This window comes from Hylaeus anthracinus, unplaced genomic scaffold (assembly GCF_026225885.1).
Source record: "Hylaeus anthracinus isolate JK02 unplaced genomic scaffold, UHH_iyHylAnth1.0_haploid 11994, whole genome shotgun sequence".
Classification (NCBI taxonomy): Eukaryota; Metazoa; Arthropoda; class Insecta; order Hymenoptera; family Colletidae; genus Hylaeus; species Hylaeus anthracinus.
Genome location: NW_026534341.1, coordinates 89,093 through 104,000, shown reverse-complemented (window position 1 = coordinate 104,000; position 14,908 = coordinate 89,093). Strand labels below are relative to the sequence as shown.

The 14,908-nt window shown below is 46.6% G+C and overlaps 1 protein-coding gene across 6 annotated transcripts in view; it reads left to right on the top strand.

Annotated features, from left to right (window-relative positions):
- LOC128888713 (prolyl 4-hydroxylase subunit alpha-1) overlaps positions 1 to 14,249 on the top strand; it is a 176,095-nt gene extending 161,846 nt beyond the window's left edge. For all 6 annotated transcript variants that reach the window (XM_054145790.1, XM_054145792.1, XM_054145791.1 and 3 more), the window contains 8 exons: positions 8,279 to 8,601; positions 10,532 to 10,699; positions 11,898 to 12,070; positions 12,235 to 12,501; positions 12,586 to 12,810; positions 13,027 to 13,092; positions 13,238 to 13,403; positions 13,491 to 14,249. In XM_054145790.1, coding sequence (XP_054001765.1) covers positions 8,279 to 8,601; positions 10,532 to 10,699; positions 11,898 to 12,070; positions 12,235 to 12,501; positions 12,586 to 12,810; positions 13,027 to 13,092; positions 13,238 to 13,403; positions 13,491 to 13,585 — 1,483 coding nt within the window. In that variant the 3' untranslated portion in view covers positions 13,586 to 14,249. The remainder of the gene's footprint in view (positions 1 to 8,278; positions 8,602 to 10,531; positions 10,700 to 11,897; positions 12,071 to 12,234; positions 12,502 to 12,585; positions 12,811 to 13,026; positions 13,093 to 13,237; positions 13,404 to 13,490) is intronic.
- Positions 14,250 to 14,908: the final 659 nt, after the last annotated feature.

Sequence of the window (14,908 nt, the reverse complement as noted above, 5' to 3'; positions counted from 1 at the left end):
AGGGTAGAGGGTAGAGGGTAGAGGGTAGAGGGTAGAGGGTAGAGGATATAGGGCTGGGGGTGGTTGAAGAGTCTCAACGCGAGGGAGCGAAGCGCAGAACCGGAGGAGTGGGATCGCGGTTAGCCCCGATGGGTTGAAAGCTTTCGAATCGTCGACCATTTCGTGCGTTACTCTAGGTATTCCCCTCGATACCGGGCTATTCCATTTAACTAGACGCGACGGCCTCGAAACGAAGTTGGGGAAAAAATGCCGGGGAATCTGGCAGTCATGGACGCTGACCGGTTTCCAAAACGGCCAACGCGAGATAAACTATTTGTCTGTTTTCGAACGCATCTCCCTCCCCATGGGAAATCTGATAGAACGTTGACGGTGGTGAATTCGTATCACCGCATCGGTGTGTATCGATGGCACGCCGCCGCTGCCGCCGCCGCCTAACGGGCCGCGCGAGGGTTCGTTTCTCGCTGTCGCGACCCTCGATCATTCTCGCCTGTTTACTTTTACGTTACGTTACGTTTCTTCGTACCTATAACTATGCTCATACATTTTCAACGAGAGCCGAAAAGAAGCCTCCGTTAACCCCTTGTACTAGGCTGAAACTCGGAAAAAGCGACTCGTGGCAAACCCGTACGCCTGAATGCTCGCACTAAATTTAACAACGATCCTGACACGTCATTTTCAACTTTATGCCTGTGATTCCTGCAATTAGCTCCCCCTCGCGGCCTACCGAGAGCAAAAAACTCGTCGCTGGTTCTCGCGCCGATTGTCCACGTATTTCTCTCGTCACGAAAAAGAAAGCCGATCGTTATCGCAAAGATGAGAAAGGACGGAACACGTTAACGGACAGGGCAAATAACACGGTAACGAGACGAATCAACGTTTTATTTACGCTTTATTAGCCACGTTAAAAACGGTACTTTCGCCGAGAAAACGTCAACCTTTCCATTTTGTGTTCGAGGAAGCATGGTCGAAGTAAGTTTCAATTCCCGGTTTGCGCTTCAAATGACAATGTCGTCGAAGATGACGGAGACCACGGATAAAAAGTGGGAAAGTCGTCGACGCAGAGGTGAGATTTTTCACGGAAACGCGAGGAGAAAAGAAAAACGGAGATAGCATAGCGACGGAAAAGGACGAAACCGGACGAAAACACGGCGTAGAGGGTGAGAAATAAGCGCGAGGTTCGATCGCTCGCGGCTCGCGTGTATCGTTAATTAAAATCTGTCGCGTATGCGAGCGTAGAGGGTGGCTTGCGAGATTGGGGGAGGGGGTAGGGGGGAGAGAGAGAGAGAAAATAGGAGGGGATATGGAGAGCGTCCAGCATCATCGAAAACAGGAGAAACGGGAGCAAGAAACGAACGAACGAGAAAACGTTGAAATCGTGCTAACGAGAGGATTCGTTATTGGACGGAGGTGGAATATAAAGAACTATCGTTATCGCGCCTCAGGCGTGTCCCTCGGGCGCGATACGAGCGGGGCTCGGTCAGCTTTTTAATCGAGTTTCCGCGTCGTCTCGTGGCACACGTTGTCGCTCGTGTCATTCGAACCAGACGCAGACGACTCGAAATGCAAATGTTCTCGCTATCGGTCGGTTATTAGGAAGTGTACTTTTTTTTCTTTTCCCGTTCGTTTGTTTGTATTTTCTGACAATGCTAGTTTATCCGTCGCTTCGAGGTGACGCGACGCGACTCTTCGAGTAGCGTGACTGACTTGGGGCTGGATCGCGTCCAGCTCCGATTCGATTACGTTCCAACTAAACAAACGTTACGAGTTATGAAATAGTCGATGCGCGAGTTCATCTCCCCTCGGAAATTTGTCTTGTTTTACTCGGCTCACCGACACGCCAATCGTCTGATATTTCTTCAACGGTGTGTTTTCGTTCGATCATAGGCACTGTTTTCAAAGCTCCAAGATACACGTTTCGATAACTGAAGAAAAATATAGGTAGACAGTTTGAACGATCGAAAAACGGTCGCGAGCGATTAAGTATCGGCGACATCGTATCGAGAAGCTGGGTTCGATGAAGCGATAAACAGAATCTAAACAACTCGGTTACTTTTCCTCGAAGGGTTGATTGGACGGAAGTCGGAAAATCCAGCCTCGAACAGGTAGACGCGGCCTAGCGTTGATTGTAGCTGAGACAGGTCGCGCGGGTAGTCGGGAGGATGTATCGATTTCATGCTGAACCAGCGTTAGTTGCCGTAAGTGACGAGGCGTCGTATAAATTACCGAAATAAACGAGCCAGGTGCGCTTGACTTTCCCCCTACGGTCGACAACGTTCACCTGACATCCGCAGCTGCGACAAAGTGCGACAGGCTTACATTCCGGCCGTGGCTGAATCGGTCCACTCGTTACGAGAGAAACCAATCGGCCTGGACACGATTCCAACTCCTGACCGTCACCGAACTCTGTCGTTGCTTCGTTCCGATGGATCCTAACGACCGTTCCCGAGTTGGCATTAACGCGCGATCGCTACCAGCGTCGTTTCCACCCTCCCTGTTCCTCGTAAGCATCCACTTCCGAAAGCATCGTATCCGTTGTGTACGTATCGGCCAAGCCGGACGTTAAATTTTCACTCCTTGAACCGACCGATTCGGTTTCAATGGATGAGAGATCCACCCGCTCGGATCGTTCGTGCCTGTTTGCTCCGGTCGCTTCAAAGTCGTCCACGAATTGGAAATTCGTAAGGGAAGCGAATTTCCTTTGAAACGCGCCGATTCCGTCGTCTTTTCTTCGTTTAGGTTTATTGTTTTCGTACTCGAGTTTGCTCGGGTCGACTCTCAGGGAGATCGAAAGTCTCTGTGTATTTGGAAACTGAATTTCGAAGCCCTTGGAAGAATATTATTCGAGCGTAGATATAGAAATGCTCTATCGGACGCTTATAACAACTCGACACCGTTGAAGAATGTTCCATTGTTTGCTGGCCATTGCGAATGCAATTAGATGACCGTGATACATACGTATTACGGAAGCTTAGCGCTCGACAATGGTTACTATGAACGTCGTATCGTCAAAGGTGATTCGACAATCACCGGATCTTGCATCGCTAAATTTTAATCAAGTCCAGAAGCGTATCAAAGTTTGCCCCAATATTATTTCCATAAAATAGGAAATAATATTTCGTAATTTGTGCGTTGATCGAACCGACTTAGTTTCGCAGCCCGCGCGGTAACTGGTATTTCAATAAAACCTGGTCCGTGTGACATCGAGTGACTCTCTCAATTACCACGGAAAATTGGAATCGATAAGACGGCGCGGCCGGTGAACGTCTCGGCCGCGCCGCAGCTACGGAAGGAGGATTTCTTTTTGTTCGCAGACAGTTCGGTGTCTGGCTGAGTATCCAATTACAATTGGACCGCGATTCGATCGCGATATCAACTTTCGTGCCGGAAGATGGGGACATCCCCGACGCTATTGTCCTCGAAGGAACACAATGGCCGCTGACGCGGACGCTTTTCGCGCTCCGTTATCTTGCGGCACGGGGTCTTCCGTGACTTTCTCCCTTTCCTCCCTCGCTTTCACGCTTTCCCAAGGCCGCCTCGCGTAATGAAAATTTCCGAGCCATTTGTTCTACCCCAACGGACAGTGACGACGACATTGATCAAAACAACGGAAATAAGATTGCCGCGCCGCGCCGCGCCGCGCCGTGCCGCGCCGCGCCGTGCCGTGCCGTGCCGTGCCGTGCCGGAGAGAAAGTGAAAAGTAGACTGTATATGACCAGAAGAGACGAGGAAACGATATTTTTCATCGTGGCCAATCGTCACAATCCGACTGCGTAATCGTCGAAATTTACCCTCGAAAAACAGCTGAGAATCGTGGCTGTTGGGTCAATTATGCCTCGACATTCGCAAGTGCAGCGATCAAGGCGGAATATAGGCGCCTCCTGTGGAAGCAAATCCGACGGCGTTGTAGCACGTGTCGCGGTCGATATACGCGGAAGATCGTCCGCCGGCTGAATCAAGATTTAATCGAATAATTCTGCCGGGATCTAATGGCGGGGAATAATTTATCGGGCTCAAGAGCCGTGCTTTCGTAGATTATTAAGCCAGACTCGGCGCGGTCTCCCAGCGCGCGAATCCCATCGTGGAATTGGCCGCGACAAGGCCAATTCCAGTCGAGGCGCGAACATTGCCAACTACTTACCCGAACGACACGTCCGTCATCTATCCGTACAGATTACCTTGATTTATCGTAATTTACGTTCCACGAGAGAGCGCGAGCGTGTTACCCGTGGGACCATTAATGCCCATCGATTGTCGCGTTATGAAAGGATCTGCCAGCCTGTCGGGAAGCGCGAATACAGGCTGCAGCCGTACATGTACACGGTTTCTTCGCGCACGTAGACGTAGACGTAGGCGTAAACGTAGACGTAGATGTAACCGTAAACGCGATCTCAAACACTATCATTTACTTTCGAATCTTGAAGGATATTATTCCGAAAGGCGCCGGTGGCCAATCGATAGGAAGTTTGGAGAACGTTACAAAGAGTGTGAAAGGATACCAAATATAAGATCGTAACTTTGCCAATTGACCCGTTTAAAAGATACTTTGGACAAAGCTACTCGTTCGCTGTGTAGGAGTCTAGACGAAAAATAAGGCACGGAGATTCGAACTTGGGGTCCACGGTCGGATCCACAGTCTACCGCTAAAGTGGATTCCACGTGTTACGAAATACCCTTTACGATTAGGAAAAGGAGGAATTTAGCGAAATTCTCCAGGATTCCATCGATCAGAGGCGATAGCGTCGCGGTGGATAATGGGAGCACGAGTCGGCCACTTTGACCAAGACACGTTGCAGCGTCAGGTCGAAGAGGTCGTCGCCGTGGAACACGCCATTATTTTAATTGCTTCCATCGGGGAGAACGAGCTACAGGATAACTCCGTGGAGACGCTGGCAAGGACCACGGGCTCGGCCGATGTCGTTCGGTGGCTTGCGGTTTTCGCAGACTTTCCCACGGCTTTCCCCGTGACCCCTCCACCTCCGCGAACGGAAACTGGCTGACGTACCATCTTAATTAGAATTGTAACCGCCGGCGCTGTTAAGTCCATCCGATCGAGCCTTCGTCTTCGCTTCCCTCTTTCCTGAGCTTCGTCGATTCCTCCACCGCCCGCCTAATCTTGCTCTTCGCGTGCCAGCTGAAATATTATCTTTGAGAAGGAGGAATTAGCTGCTCCGCGACACGCTTTAACCAGACGAATTTCAATGTTCGACACGGCCGATTTGCATCGGCCGCAGCCCGCGGACCTTCAGGAATTATTCATCGGTCTTAATACGAGCCGGGCCGAACGAAAATTTCGCACGGGAATTTCAATGACGCGCTAACAGGCCGCCAGAACTGGAACCGACTAATGGCCAACTTTCCGCAACATTGACGACCAATTGGTTGCCGAGCAACCAGATTCGACGATCACCTCCAGACGAATTACATATAGATCCACCTGTAACTGCACAAGTTGACGCGCAATTTCACCGTAGGAACTAAGTGATCGTGGTATTAACCATTCCACGACGATCCTACTTTCCTACTATCTCCTAATCGTATAATGTCGTAGCACCGTCCGCTGCACGACCGTACTCGACCACGTTTTTCACCTGGATTCCAACAAAAGAAATTTCGATAGGGCTCGTAAACTGGGAAACAAAGTGAAATTCATAGAAATTTTCGCAGTGTTTTGGTCTGGCAGCAAACGTGTTAAAGAATGCGTTTCGTGAAGCCGTTAATCGCGAGATGGCGCGAACGTTGTGGCGAATATTCCATTCCAACGGCGATGCCGACGTCGATGCCGACGGATCGGTTGGATGTTCGTCAAGAGCGGTGCATCATCTCGTGTACAAATTACGTCGAATTAAAGTCCCGATGAAGCACACTGTTTCGATCGAGTTTCCATTTGGATCGCATTTGCATGAGCGTTCTCCTCGTTATCTCGGCCAAACCGATCACGCAAATGGCCCTTCCACGCCCTTCCACCGTCCTCAATCTCGGAGTTGAACGACCGGATGAAACGAGAATCGAAAGAAAACGCGCGAAACAGTCTCATCGCCAGGGATATCTCCGATCCGGGAATACATTGTACCTCTCAAAATGAAATTGACCTTTCTTATCGTCTATTCGACTCCATTCGCTATCTCACATTGTTCCGGTTTCTTTCTTTTTTACCTCGGCTCATCTCCCTTTCTTTCTCCTCGCCCTCGGCCTTGTATCTTCTCCTAATCTCTTCGCGAGTTAATCTTAATCCTTGAGCTTTCCAATTCGTTCTTTCGTTTCGTTCTATCTCGGCGAAATAAAAATGATTACAAGAGTCTCGTAAAGAACTGTATCACAGGTGCGAATGGTGATCCAATCCCTGTGCAATGTACTCGCCTGTCCTCTACATACGTGTAACTAACCCAAGCTAACATTCCTCTTTATCTTTGTAACGTACCGTTAGTTATTATTATTAGTCTCATCCGTGCCCTGCAAACCTTGAAACAACCTCCTAGCTTCCAAATCCGCCAGAAAGTTTCACAAAACCCACCGCGCATCATCTTCCACAAGATAGACTGTAAATTCGAAATCGAAATTTGTCCATTGCACCTATCGATAAAGCAACGTACCGTATCTCTGGTCGAAGAAGTTTCGCAAAACGTTAACCGATCCCCGCATCTGGAAGGTACCAATAAACACGCCATCGACGAGGAAAAACGGCTAACCAAATTTCGAACCAGCCCCGAAACGCACGGTTCGACTCGGTGTCCCTATAGAAATTACCATCGGAAATGAATTTTCCAAGCGTCCAGGGCCGGCAGAGGCAAAGGCAGAGGCAGAGGCAGAGGCGGAAGCAAAAAAGGTTCGAACGGCCAAGAATTCGCGTCTATGGCGCGCGACGCGATGCGACAAATAGAGGGTCGAAAGGAATCGTACGGGAATTAATCGAGCCCCGGCGAATCTGCATGCGGGCCACGCGCCTCTCCCGTCGGCCGACCTATTATTACGTCGGGAAGGGATAGCCGGTATCCCTGCTGGGTTTTCTGCGCTAGAACGATCTTGGCGAATTATCTCTGTCCCTTGTGGGGGTTGAAGGGCTGGGGCCTCGGGTACCGCCGGTCGTTATCTACGGGAGCCAGTTATTGCCTATTGCGCACTGCCCGGCAAAATGGGGAACAGGACTGAATAATTCCCTCGTCATCTTGCCAAGTCCTTTGTGTTTCTCTTTAAACCCCGGAAACGAAGGCAGGGGTGGCGGTCGTGCAGCGAGGATCATCGGTCTTTGTCGGGAAACGCGATCGCAATTAAAGAGAAAATGGAACGCCAGGAAGTACTGGGATTGGTAAATCGTTTCGACGACACCGAGGAGAAACGTTGCTTTTGCGCGTTACGAATCAAGCGGACGTACACCATCGAACAGTGTTTGCTATTCGCGCAAACGCGCGCCTCGTTGGACAACTACAACCGATCGAGATTCGAGCAATCGCCGAGCCAGCGAGATAGTCTTACCCGATGTATCCCTACTACCTACGGTCTACTTTTATCTCGAATCGAACACACTAAACTATCACCAATCTCACTTGTTGCTAACACGGTGATCCGTCAAGGTATCGAGACTGCATCGATCGAGGTTTTACGATCGTTCCATTTGCGTCGCGACCACTGACCACGGCTTTATTCCAAGTTCATCGAAATTCGGCGAAACAAAGCAGAGAATCGAATCGATAAATTACTACGAAGGGATCTTTTTTTCTAGCGATGGGCCTCGAACTCTCGCGAACCGTGATCCAAGGGAACCGTTATCGCTCTCGTGGCTAAAGTTTCCAAGTTAAATTACAGGGAAAGCAAGAAGTCTGTCTTCTTAACAATGGCTCGCATCGCGCTCGGAAGACGTCGAACGGTGCTGTTCGAGCGGCTCAACTTTTCGACTCCTGACCGCTGAAAAGTTTCCACGCTGTAATTCCCGAATGCAACAACTTTCCTCCTCCCTTTACTTATTTTCAAACCTTCCCGGGCTTCCGCGATTTACTCGTCTTTCAGACATGCCGGCGCAATCAAACTTTCGATGTACGTGTATCGAAACGTTTTATGTTTAAGCCGCAACAGATATCTTTATTTTATACAAAATATGAATCAAATTACCGACTACGAATGCATTATTATATCGAATCGTGACTGTTATATTTTTACATGTCGGAAAGATCGATTGGGTTATTCCAGAAAAAAATAAAACTCGGTTAAAATCGTAAACACCTTTATTGCGTGAAAGAGAAAGCTCGTGAAAAGGTAGTCGAAGTAAAATGTTTGGTTGTTTCAGAAACGTGGAGGATTACGCGAGGGAACACGAGGAAGCCTCGAGAAACATTCAACAGTACCTGTCGAATCCAATCAACGCTTATCTACTGGTGAAAAGACTGACCACCGACTGGAAGCGGGTCGAGGAGCTGATAACCCAGGACGTGGGCAAGTCTTTCGTCGCGAATATTACGAGCTCACGGAGCGACCTTAAATTCCCAACCGACGAGGACCTTAACGGCGCTGCCGTCGCTTTGATGAGGCTGCAGGACACCTACAAACTCGAAACTGCACAGGTCGCCAGGGGCGTTCTAAACGGAGTTCAATACAGCACCGGATTGACTGGTTCGTCCATACTTTTCTTCGCTATTTATTTCATTTGTTTACGAAAAGGAAAACGCGTTACACGAGCGGCTGGCATCGATCGCGTCCACGACGCTGTCGAATGGACAAATGGACGGACGAGTGTCCGATCCGATTGCCGTATTTATACGATGCCTCGGTTCTCCTTTTTCCAACATTTTTACATACGACGAATTGCAAAGTAGAAACATACAGAATGCAAAGTGTTTGAGAAGAAACGGTTCGTTACGGTCCATCCGCATTCCGCTATCGTGTTGGTCTGGCACAGGAAATAACAACAAAAAAAATAAAAAAAAAAAAAAGAAAAAAAAAGAAAGAGACGAAAGAGAGCAGGGGAATGAAAGCGTCGGCGTCGTTTCGCGTTGCTTTTTCGTCGTGAATTATTTATGCGGGTTTAACGGAAGAGGGAAAACGTTGCGAATCGACAGGAATATTGCCTCCCCCGATGTTACCTGCGCTTAAAGATCCCTGGTATGAATAATTTACGTGATTTCCTTTATCAGCACCATGTCCTCGTTTCCGTGCGACTGGCCACCCTGATTTTGCCCCGCGTGGTGGTTCATGCTGCCGCAGCAATTCGCAACTTCTGATGTCGTGACCATTTTTCTCCCTCGCCCCTCCTCCGCTCCTCGCTTTCATATTACTATCGAGGTTTCGCGTTTCACCACTACGAGAAAGTGATTTTTACGTCCACCAACCATTTCCGCGCATTATTTAAAGGCGAACAGAAATCGATGAATATTAAATGATCTGAAAATGATCTATCGACGTAGATCAATTTTCGTTGTGCCCTCGTTCCGATCAGACATCTCAAACACTGGACGAACGTACATTTTATTTTTAAAATATCACTGAATCGACGAATTTCGAAGGGGTACTCGAAAGGAGTTTACGCTCGCGATACCATTTCCGAGTTGAACAAGTTTCTCTTCGGATAAATGCGACGCGCTACGAGCGCAGGAAAGCCTTTGTGGCTCGCGAAAAACGCGAAGAAATTAATTAACGAACCAAGTTTCCCCGTGAAAACCGCGCCAGCGTCGAGGAAGAAACGGGGGAAAAAAAAGAATAAAAAAACAATGAAAAAAGAGAAAGTTCGGTGCTTTGAAGCCAGTTAGAATAAATACTAAGACGATGAAAAAGCTTGAAACTTTGGGTAAAACTTGGCATCCCGTGGGATCGTTCGATTCAGTCCGGCTATAGTGATCGAGGAGAACGCGGAAGCTTTCGTTCCTCTTTTTCAATTTTAACTTTCAAATGTTCAACGCCTCCCGTATCCTCCGACCAAGCCCATGCTCTGTTATTACGAATGTAATTATGATAATCGAGTCATGAATTATACAGAGTGAGCTCGGAACAATCAAGAACAGGGCGACCGTTTGTGGAAAAATAAGTTGAAATCGTAGAATAAATTTTCTTCGTCTGGAGCTTTGTTTTCGAGGAAAACAACTTTGAAATTTTGTCGAGTCTGGAGCTTTAGCCTCCCTATGGAAGCCTGGAACCGATTAATGGGTTTCGTGGAGTTTTATCGCACCAGTGTACAGCCTGGGAACTCTAGAATTCAATTGAAAATACAAATTCCAAATTTACTCGTAACAATAAAAACAAACGAATCCTTCAGCCGCCATCCACACCTCTCACCAACAGCTCGACGTCGCTTCGTGATTCGGGGTAAGCGACCGAACGATTCGTTTCTTTTTATCCTTATTTTTCTTTCATTCGTTCGGAATAAAAGTCAGCCAACTCTATCGTATCGTTGCATCGTTCGTGTTGCATGTTGCATCCAAGGAAACCGTCTCTGAACAGAATCGATGGAAGAACCTTTTAATCGTATGCTTTTACCATTAAGCTTCAAATTAATTCACACTAAATTCACACGTTCTCGATTTCTGATTCGGTTCGTTTTATTTTACAGCCAGCGATTGCTTCGAGCTGGGACGGCAATCTTATCACAACCGCGATTACTATCATACGGTTCTCTGGATGCAGGAAGCCATGGATCGGCTTCAGGAGGAACAAAACGCGACCACGACTTCGAAACCGGACATATTGGAGTACCTGGCGTTCTCGACGTACATGCAAGGTTTCTATTTCAATTAGTAGAATCAGAGATTTCCAGTTTTAATCGCTACCGGACTCGTAGTACGAGTATATCCTGTATCACGACGACGACGACGAACAAAAATCATACACGTGTACGAGTCTAAACGAAAAATAAAGCACGGAAATTCGCAAACCCACGATTCTCGAATCGTTGTCGTTTGACTCGTTATTCTTGGCTATCGGAGACGCGGATACTACATACATTCTATTTATTTATTATTACTTTCTATCGTTTCACCGTTACTTTAAATACGAACAATCATCGAGTACGAACTCAAGTTTTATTTCGGATGAATCTGGCGTCTGGCGAACGATGAACGAACCTTCAATTATTCGTTCGAAGGAAAAAGTGAAAGAGTTTAACAAAAATATTGGAAACGATTCAGCATTGCAACCGTCCGTGCTGAGGTAATTCAGTTGGCGAATTAAAATAACAATTGTTTGTCGCTTTTGGATGCCACGCGGAGAAGAATTTGTGAGCGGAAAGCTGGGGAAAAAATTCCACAGCTCCGTGAAATTCGCGCATTATAAATTAGCAACTAAATTACTCGCGCTTCCGGCTACTTACACTCTGTGGTTACAAACTTTCGAGACTGCTCTCGCATTGTTAGTCTTGCTCTTTCTCTTGATCCTAAACGATATAGGAATACGGCATCTTTTATCGATCGGTAAACTCCGACATGTACCGAACAACGAATAAAGTCGAATATTTGTTCGAATCTATAGAATAAAAGTTCCAAGTAGTTTGGAATGTCAAGAAAAGATTGAGAAAAGAAAGTAATATCGCATGCCAGGTAGCTCCTTTTGTAAAATTAACATTAAACGTTTCGCGAGAAAGGTACTTGAAAGAACTCGGCAGGAATTTAATTGGCATGAAATTTTGCGTGGCAAGCGACCAAGTTCGCCAAGTTAGTTTGTTTAAAGGTCCATTAAAACTTTGCCCGATGCATCGCGTCTGAATTAACCTCCGAGATCTTCGAAATTCAAATCGCTGACGTTTAATCCGTTCGAAAGGCTTAAATCCTAGAATTACAGAACCGTAGTAGTCGTTTGTTAATAATACCGTTCGCCGAGTCAGTGTGAAAATTTAATATCAAGTTGCGTAAATACGACATTAAGTTGGCGCGGCTCGACTCTGAGTAACTCGATTTGCTAATGAAATTTATTCTATTGTACAGGGAACGTAGCTCGGGCTTTAAGCATGACGAACGAGCTTTTGGAGCTGGTACCAACTCACGAGAGGGCTTTGGGAAACCGAGCTTATTACCAAAAGGAAATTCAGAGCAAGGCGAGCCAGTCGAAGAAGAAACGCGGCGAAGACGGTCACGATGATACAGCGATTCCCGAACAAGTAAGACGTTTGCGTTAAATTACATACAATTCTATTACGATTCAACCCCCCTACACAACCAGACTTTGCTTCGATAAATACCAGATGTAAAATCTGTACAGTTTTTTAATAATAGTTGGCACTGCACACGCATAATCGATTCGCTTCTGTCTCGTATCGTTCAGCACTTCACCGTAAACGAGGAAAAAGTGAAACCCTGGGAGGAGATGACCGAAAGGGAAAGATACGAAATGCTGTGCCGCGGCGAGGTCTCGATTCCACAGGAAATGCAAATGAAACTCAAGTGCCGGTACGTGGATCGCGGGATTCCATTTCTAAAAATCGCGCCGTTCAAAGAGGAGGAGGCGTATCTGGATCCGAGGATAGTCGTTTATCATAACGTGATATACGACGACGAAATCGAGACGATCAAGAGAATGGCGCAACCCAGGGTAATTAATTGTTGTTCGAATTAGAATAACCCTCGAGCGAGGTTGGTAATCGAATTCATTAATTCGAGTCGTTCAACGTTGCAGTTTAAGCGCGCCACAGTGCAGAATTACAAAACCGGCGCTTTGGAGATAGCCAATTATAGAATTAGTAAAAGCGCGTGGCTACAGGAACACGAGCATAAACACGTAGAGGCGGTGAGCAGACGCGTGGAATTAATGACCAGCATGACGGTAGACACCGCCGAAGAATTGCAAGTAGTCAACTACGGTATCGGCGGTCACTACGAGCCGCACTTTGATTTCGCAAGGGTTAGTCAAAATGTACGCACGCGTTAACCCTTTCGATACTCTGCTACCAGAATGTCGCTTTTGCGATCCTATGGATGGGATATCTCGCCTGATAATTTCCCTTTAAATCGTTATATATTTTAGTAGCGAGATATTTCGTTCAACTTATCGAAAGAGTTAATTCGCTGTTACGTTCATGTTTCAGTCCGACTAATTGAATTCATCGTTTCTCTATAGAAAGAAGAAACGAACGCTTTCAAGAGTCTGGGAACTGGCAACCGTATCGCTACAGTTTTGTATTACGTAAGTGTTTCGTTCATGTACTACGATTGACACCTACACGTGCAATTTTTCGATTTCACGGTCCGTGTGGTGGCGCGGCGCGGCCCCACAGGCCTCAGGTTTGCACCGTTCAGCACAATCTATGCATATTTCCGCATATTTCCAGATGAGCGACGTGGAGCAAGGTGGCGGTACCGTTTTCACAGCCATCAACATTTCGTTGTGGCCCAAGAAAGGTAGCGCGGCATTTTGGTACAACCTGAAACCTAACGGAGAAGGAGATTTCAAGACCAGACACGCGGCTTGTCCGGTGCTCACTGGATCCAAATGGGGTATGTGAATCGAACGATCCAACGATCGGAATCGGAATCGGAATCGGAATCGGAATCGGTCGATTTTATCGATGCGTTCTCTTTTAGTGGCAAACAAGTGGCTTCACGAAAGAGGTCAAGAATTTTTGAGGCCTTGCACCCTCGAAAATCAAGCAGCAGACGAGGCTGATGTCAGACACTGAACCGATACTCGACTCCGGATCGACGACATTAGGCAAAATGAAGAAGAAAGAGAAACATTTTTTTAATTGCTGCTCGGCCATTCAACAACATTCAGACGAAAAACGAACAAATCATCTCTGCATCGTTCCAAAATACATTATAACGACGGATCGGAAAATTTGTCGATATGTCGCGCGAATGTTGCAACAATGATTTTCGTTTAGACGTAATATCGATGGTCTTCGATACTTACAGAACACGATAACTGCCAGCATTTGTTACACGCGTTTAAATCACTCGCGAGAATCATCGATTCTCGATGAGCCTAAACGCGCGATCTTTCGATTTCTTGTTTCGTTTTCTTAACCGGTCGTTTAACAAAGTAACGAGGCAGTTTCTGAAACGATTCGCTCGGACTCTGCGTCACTCATTAAAAATTACTCTTAGAGATAGGATTTTTACAAAAGCACAGCGTTTAGGTGTAGCATACGTTAGAAATTAAAGCAATAACGAATTGCACGTTTGGGCCAGTCAGTTCATTCTAGAAGTAGTATCTTCGTGCTCGTTTACGTGAAACACGCGTGGACGTTGCATATCGAGCGCGAGAGCCGTGATTAATTGGCGTAATTGAGGTCGCTCGAAAAAACAAAAAAAAAAATAAATAAATAAATAAATAAATAAAAATTAAAAGAAAGAAAACCAGAAAAAACATGAAATAAGCGGAAGCAAGTATTCCTGTGTTCATCAAAGAGTATTCTAATTAAATCTTAACCGTATCGTTCCTTCTTCTACGGACACGTTCTACCCACTCGGTCGGGTCTTTCTGTAAATAGTAGCGATACAATCGAGAAGCGAATCGACGATTCCTTGCAGGTAAACGGCGTCTTGTATACGAATCGCTTGTAAAAAAAAAAAAAAAAGAAAAAGAAATAAATAAAAGAAGAGGAATGACAGACGCAAGATTAGAGTTTATCGACGAAAATGCACGTCTCTTTGCAACCGGTGATATCGACCTTAGCAAGTAAGCCGTTATTCGCGAGCTTCGGTATTCGCGGTGAGAAATCTCATCGAAACAATCAAGTTGGACAGATACTCGAGCAATGGATCAGAGTTATAGACACGTACCTTGAATGTTGCCACCATTTTACGCACGATACCCCCGTCGCCATCTCGAATCACAATCTCCACGAGCCGAAATTTCACGAATGTTCCCTCAAACTTTGGTAGGACGATTGTCCGAGCTAACTTGTTGTCGGTTAATTTTGGAAAAAAGTGTACGAGGAGAGAGGTATGTTGCATATATAAAAAGACTCCATCGAATGGACATCTTCTATTCTCATTTA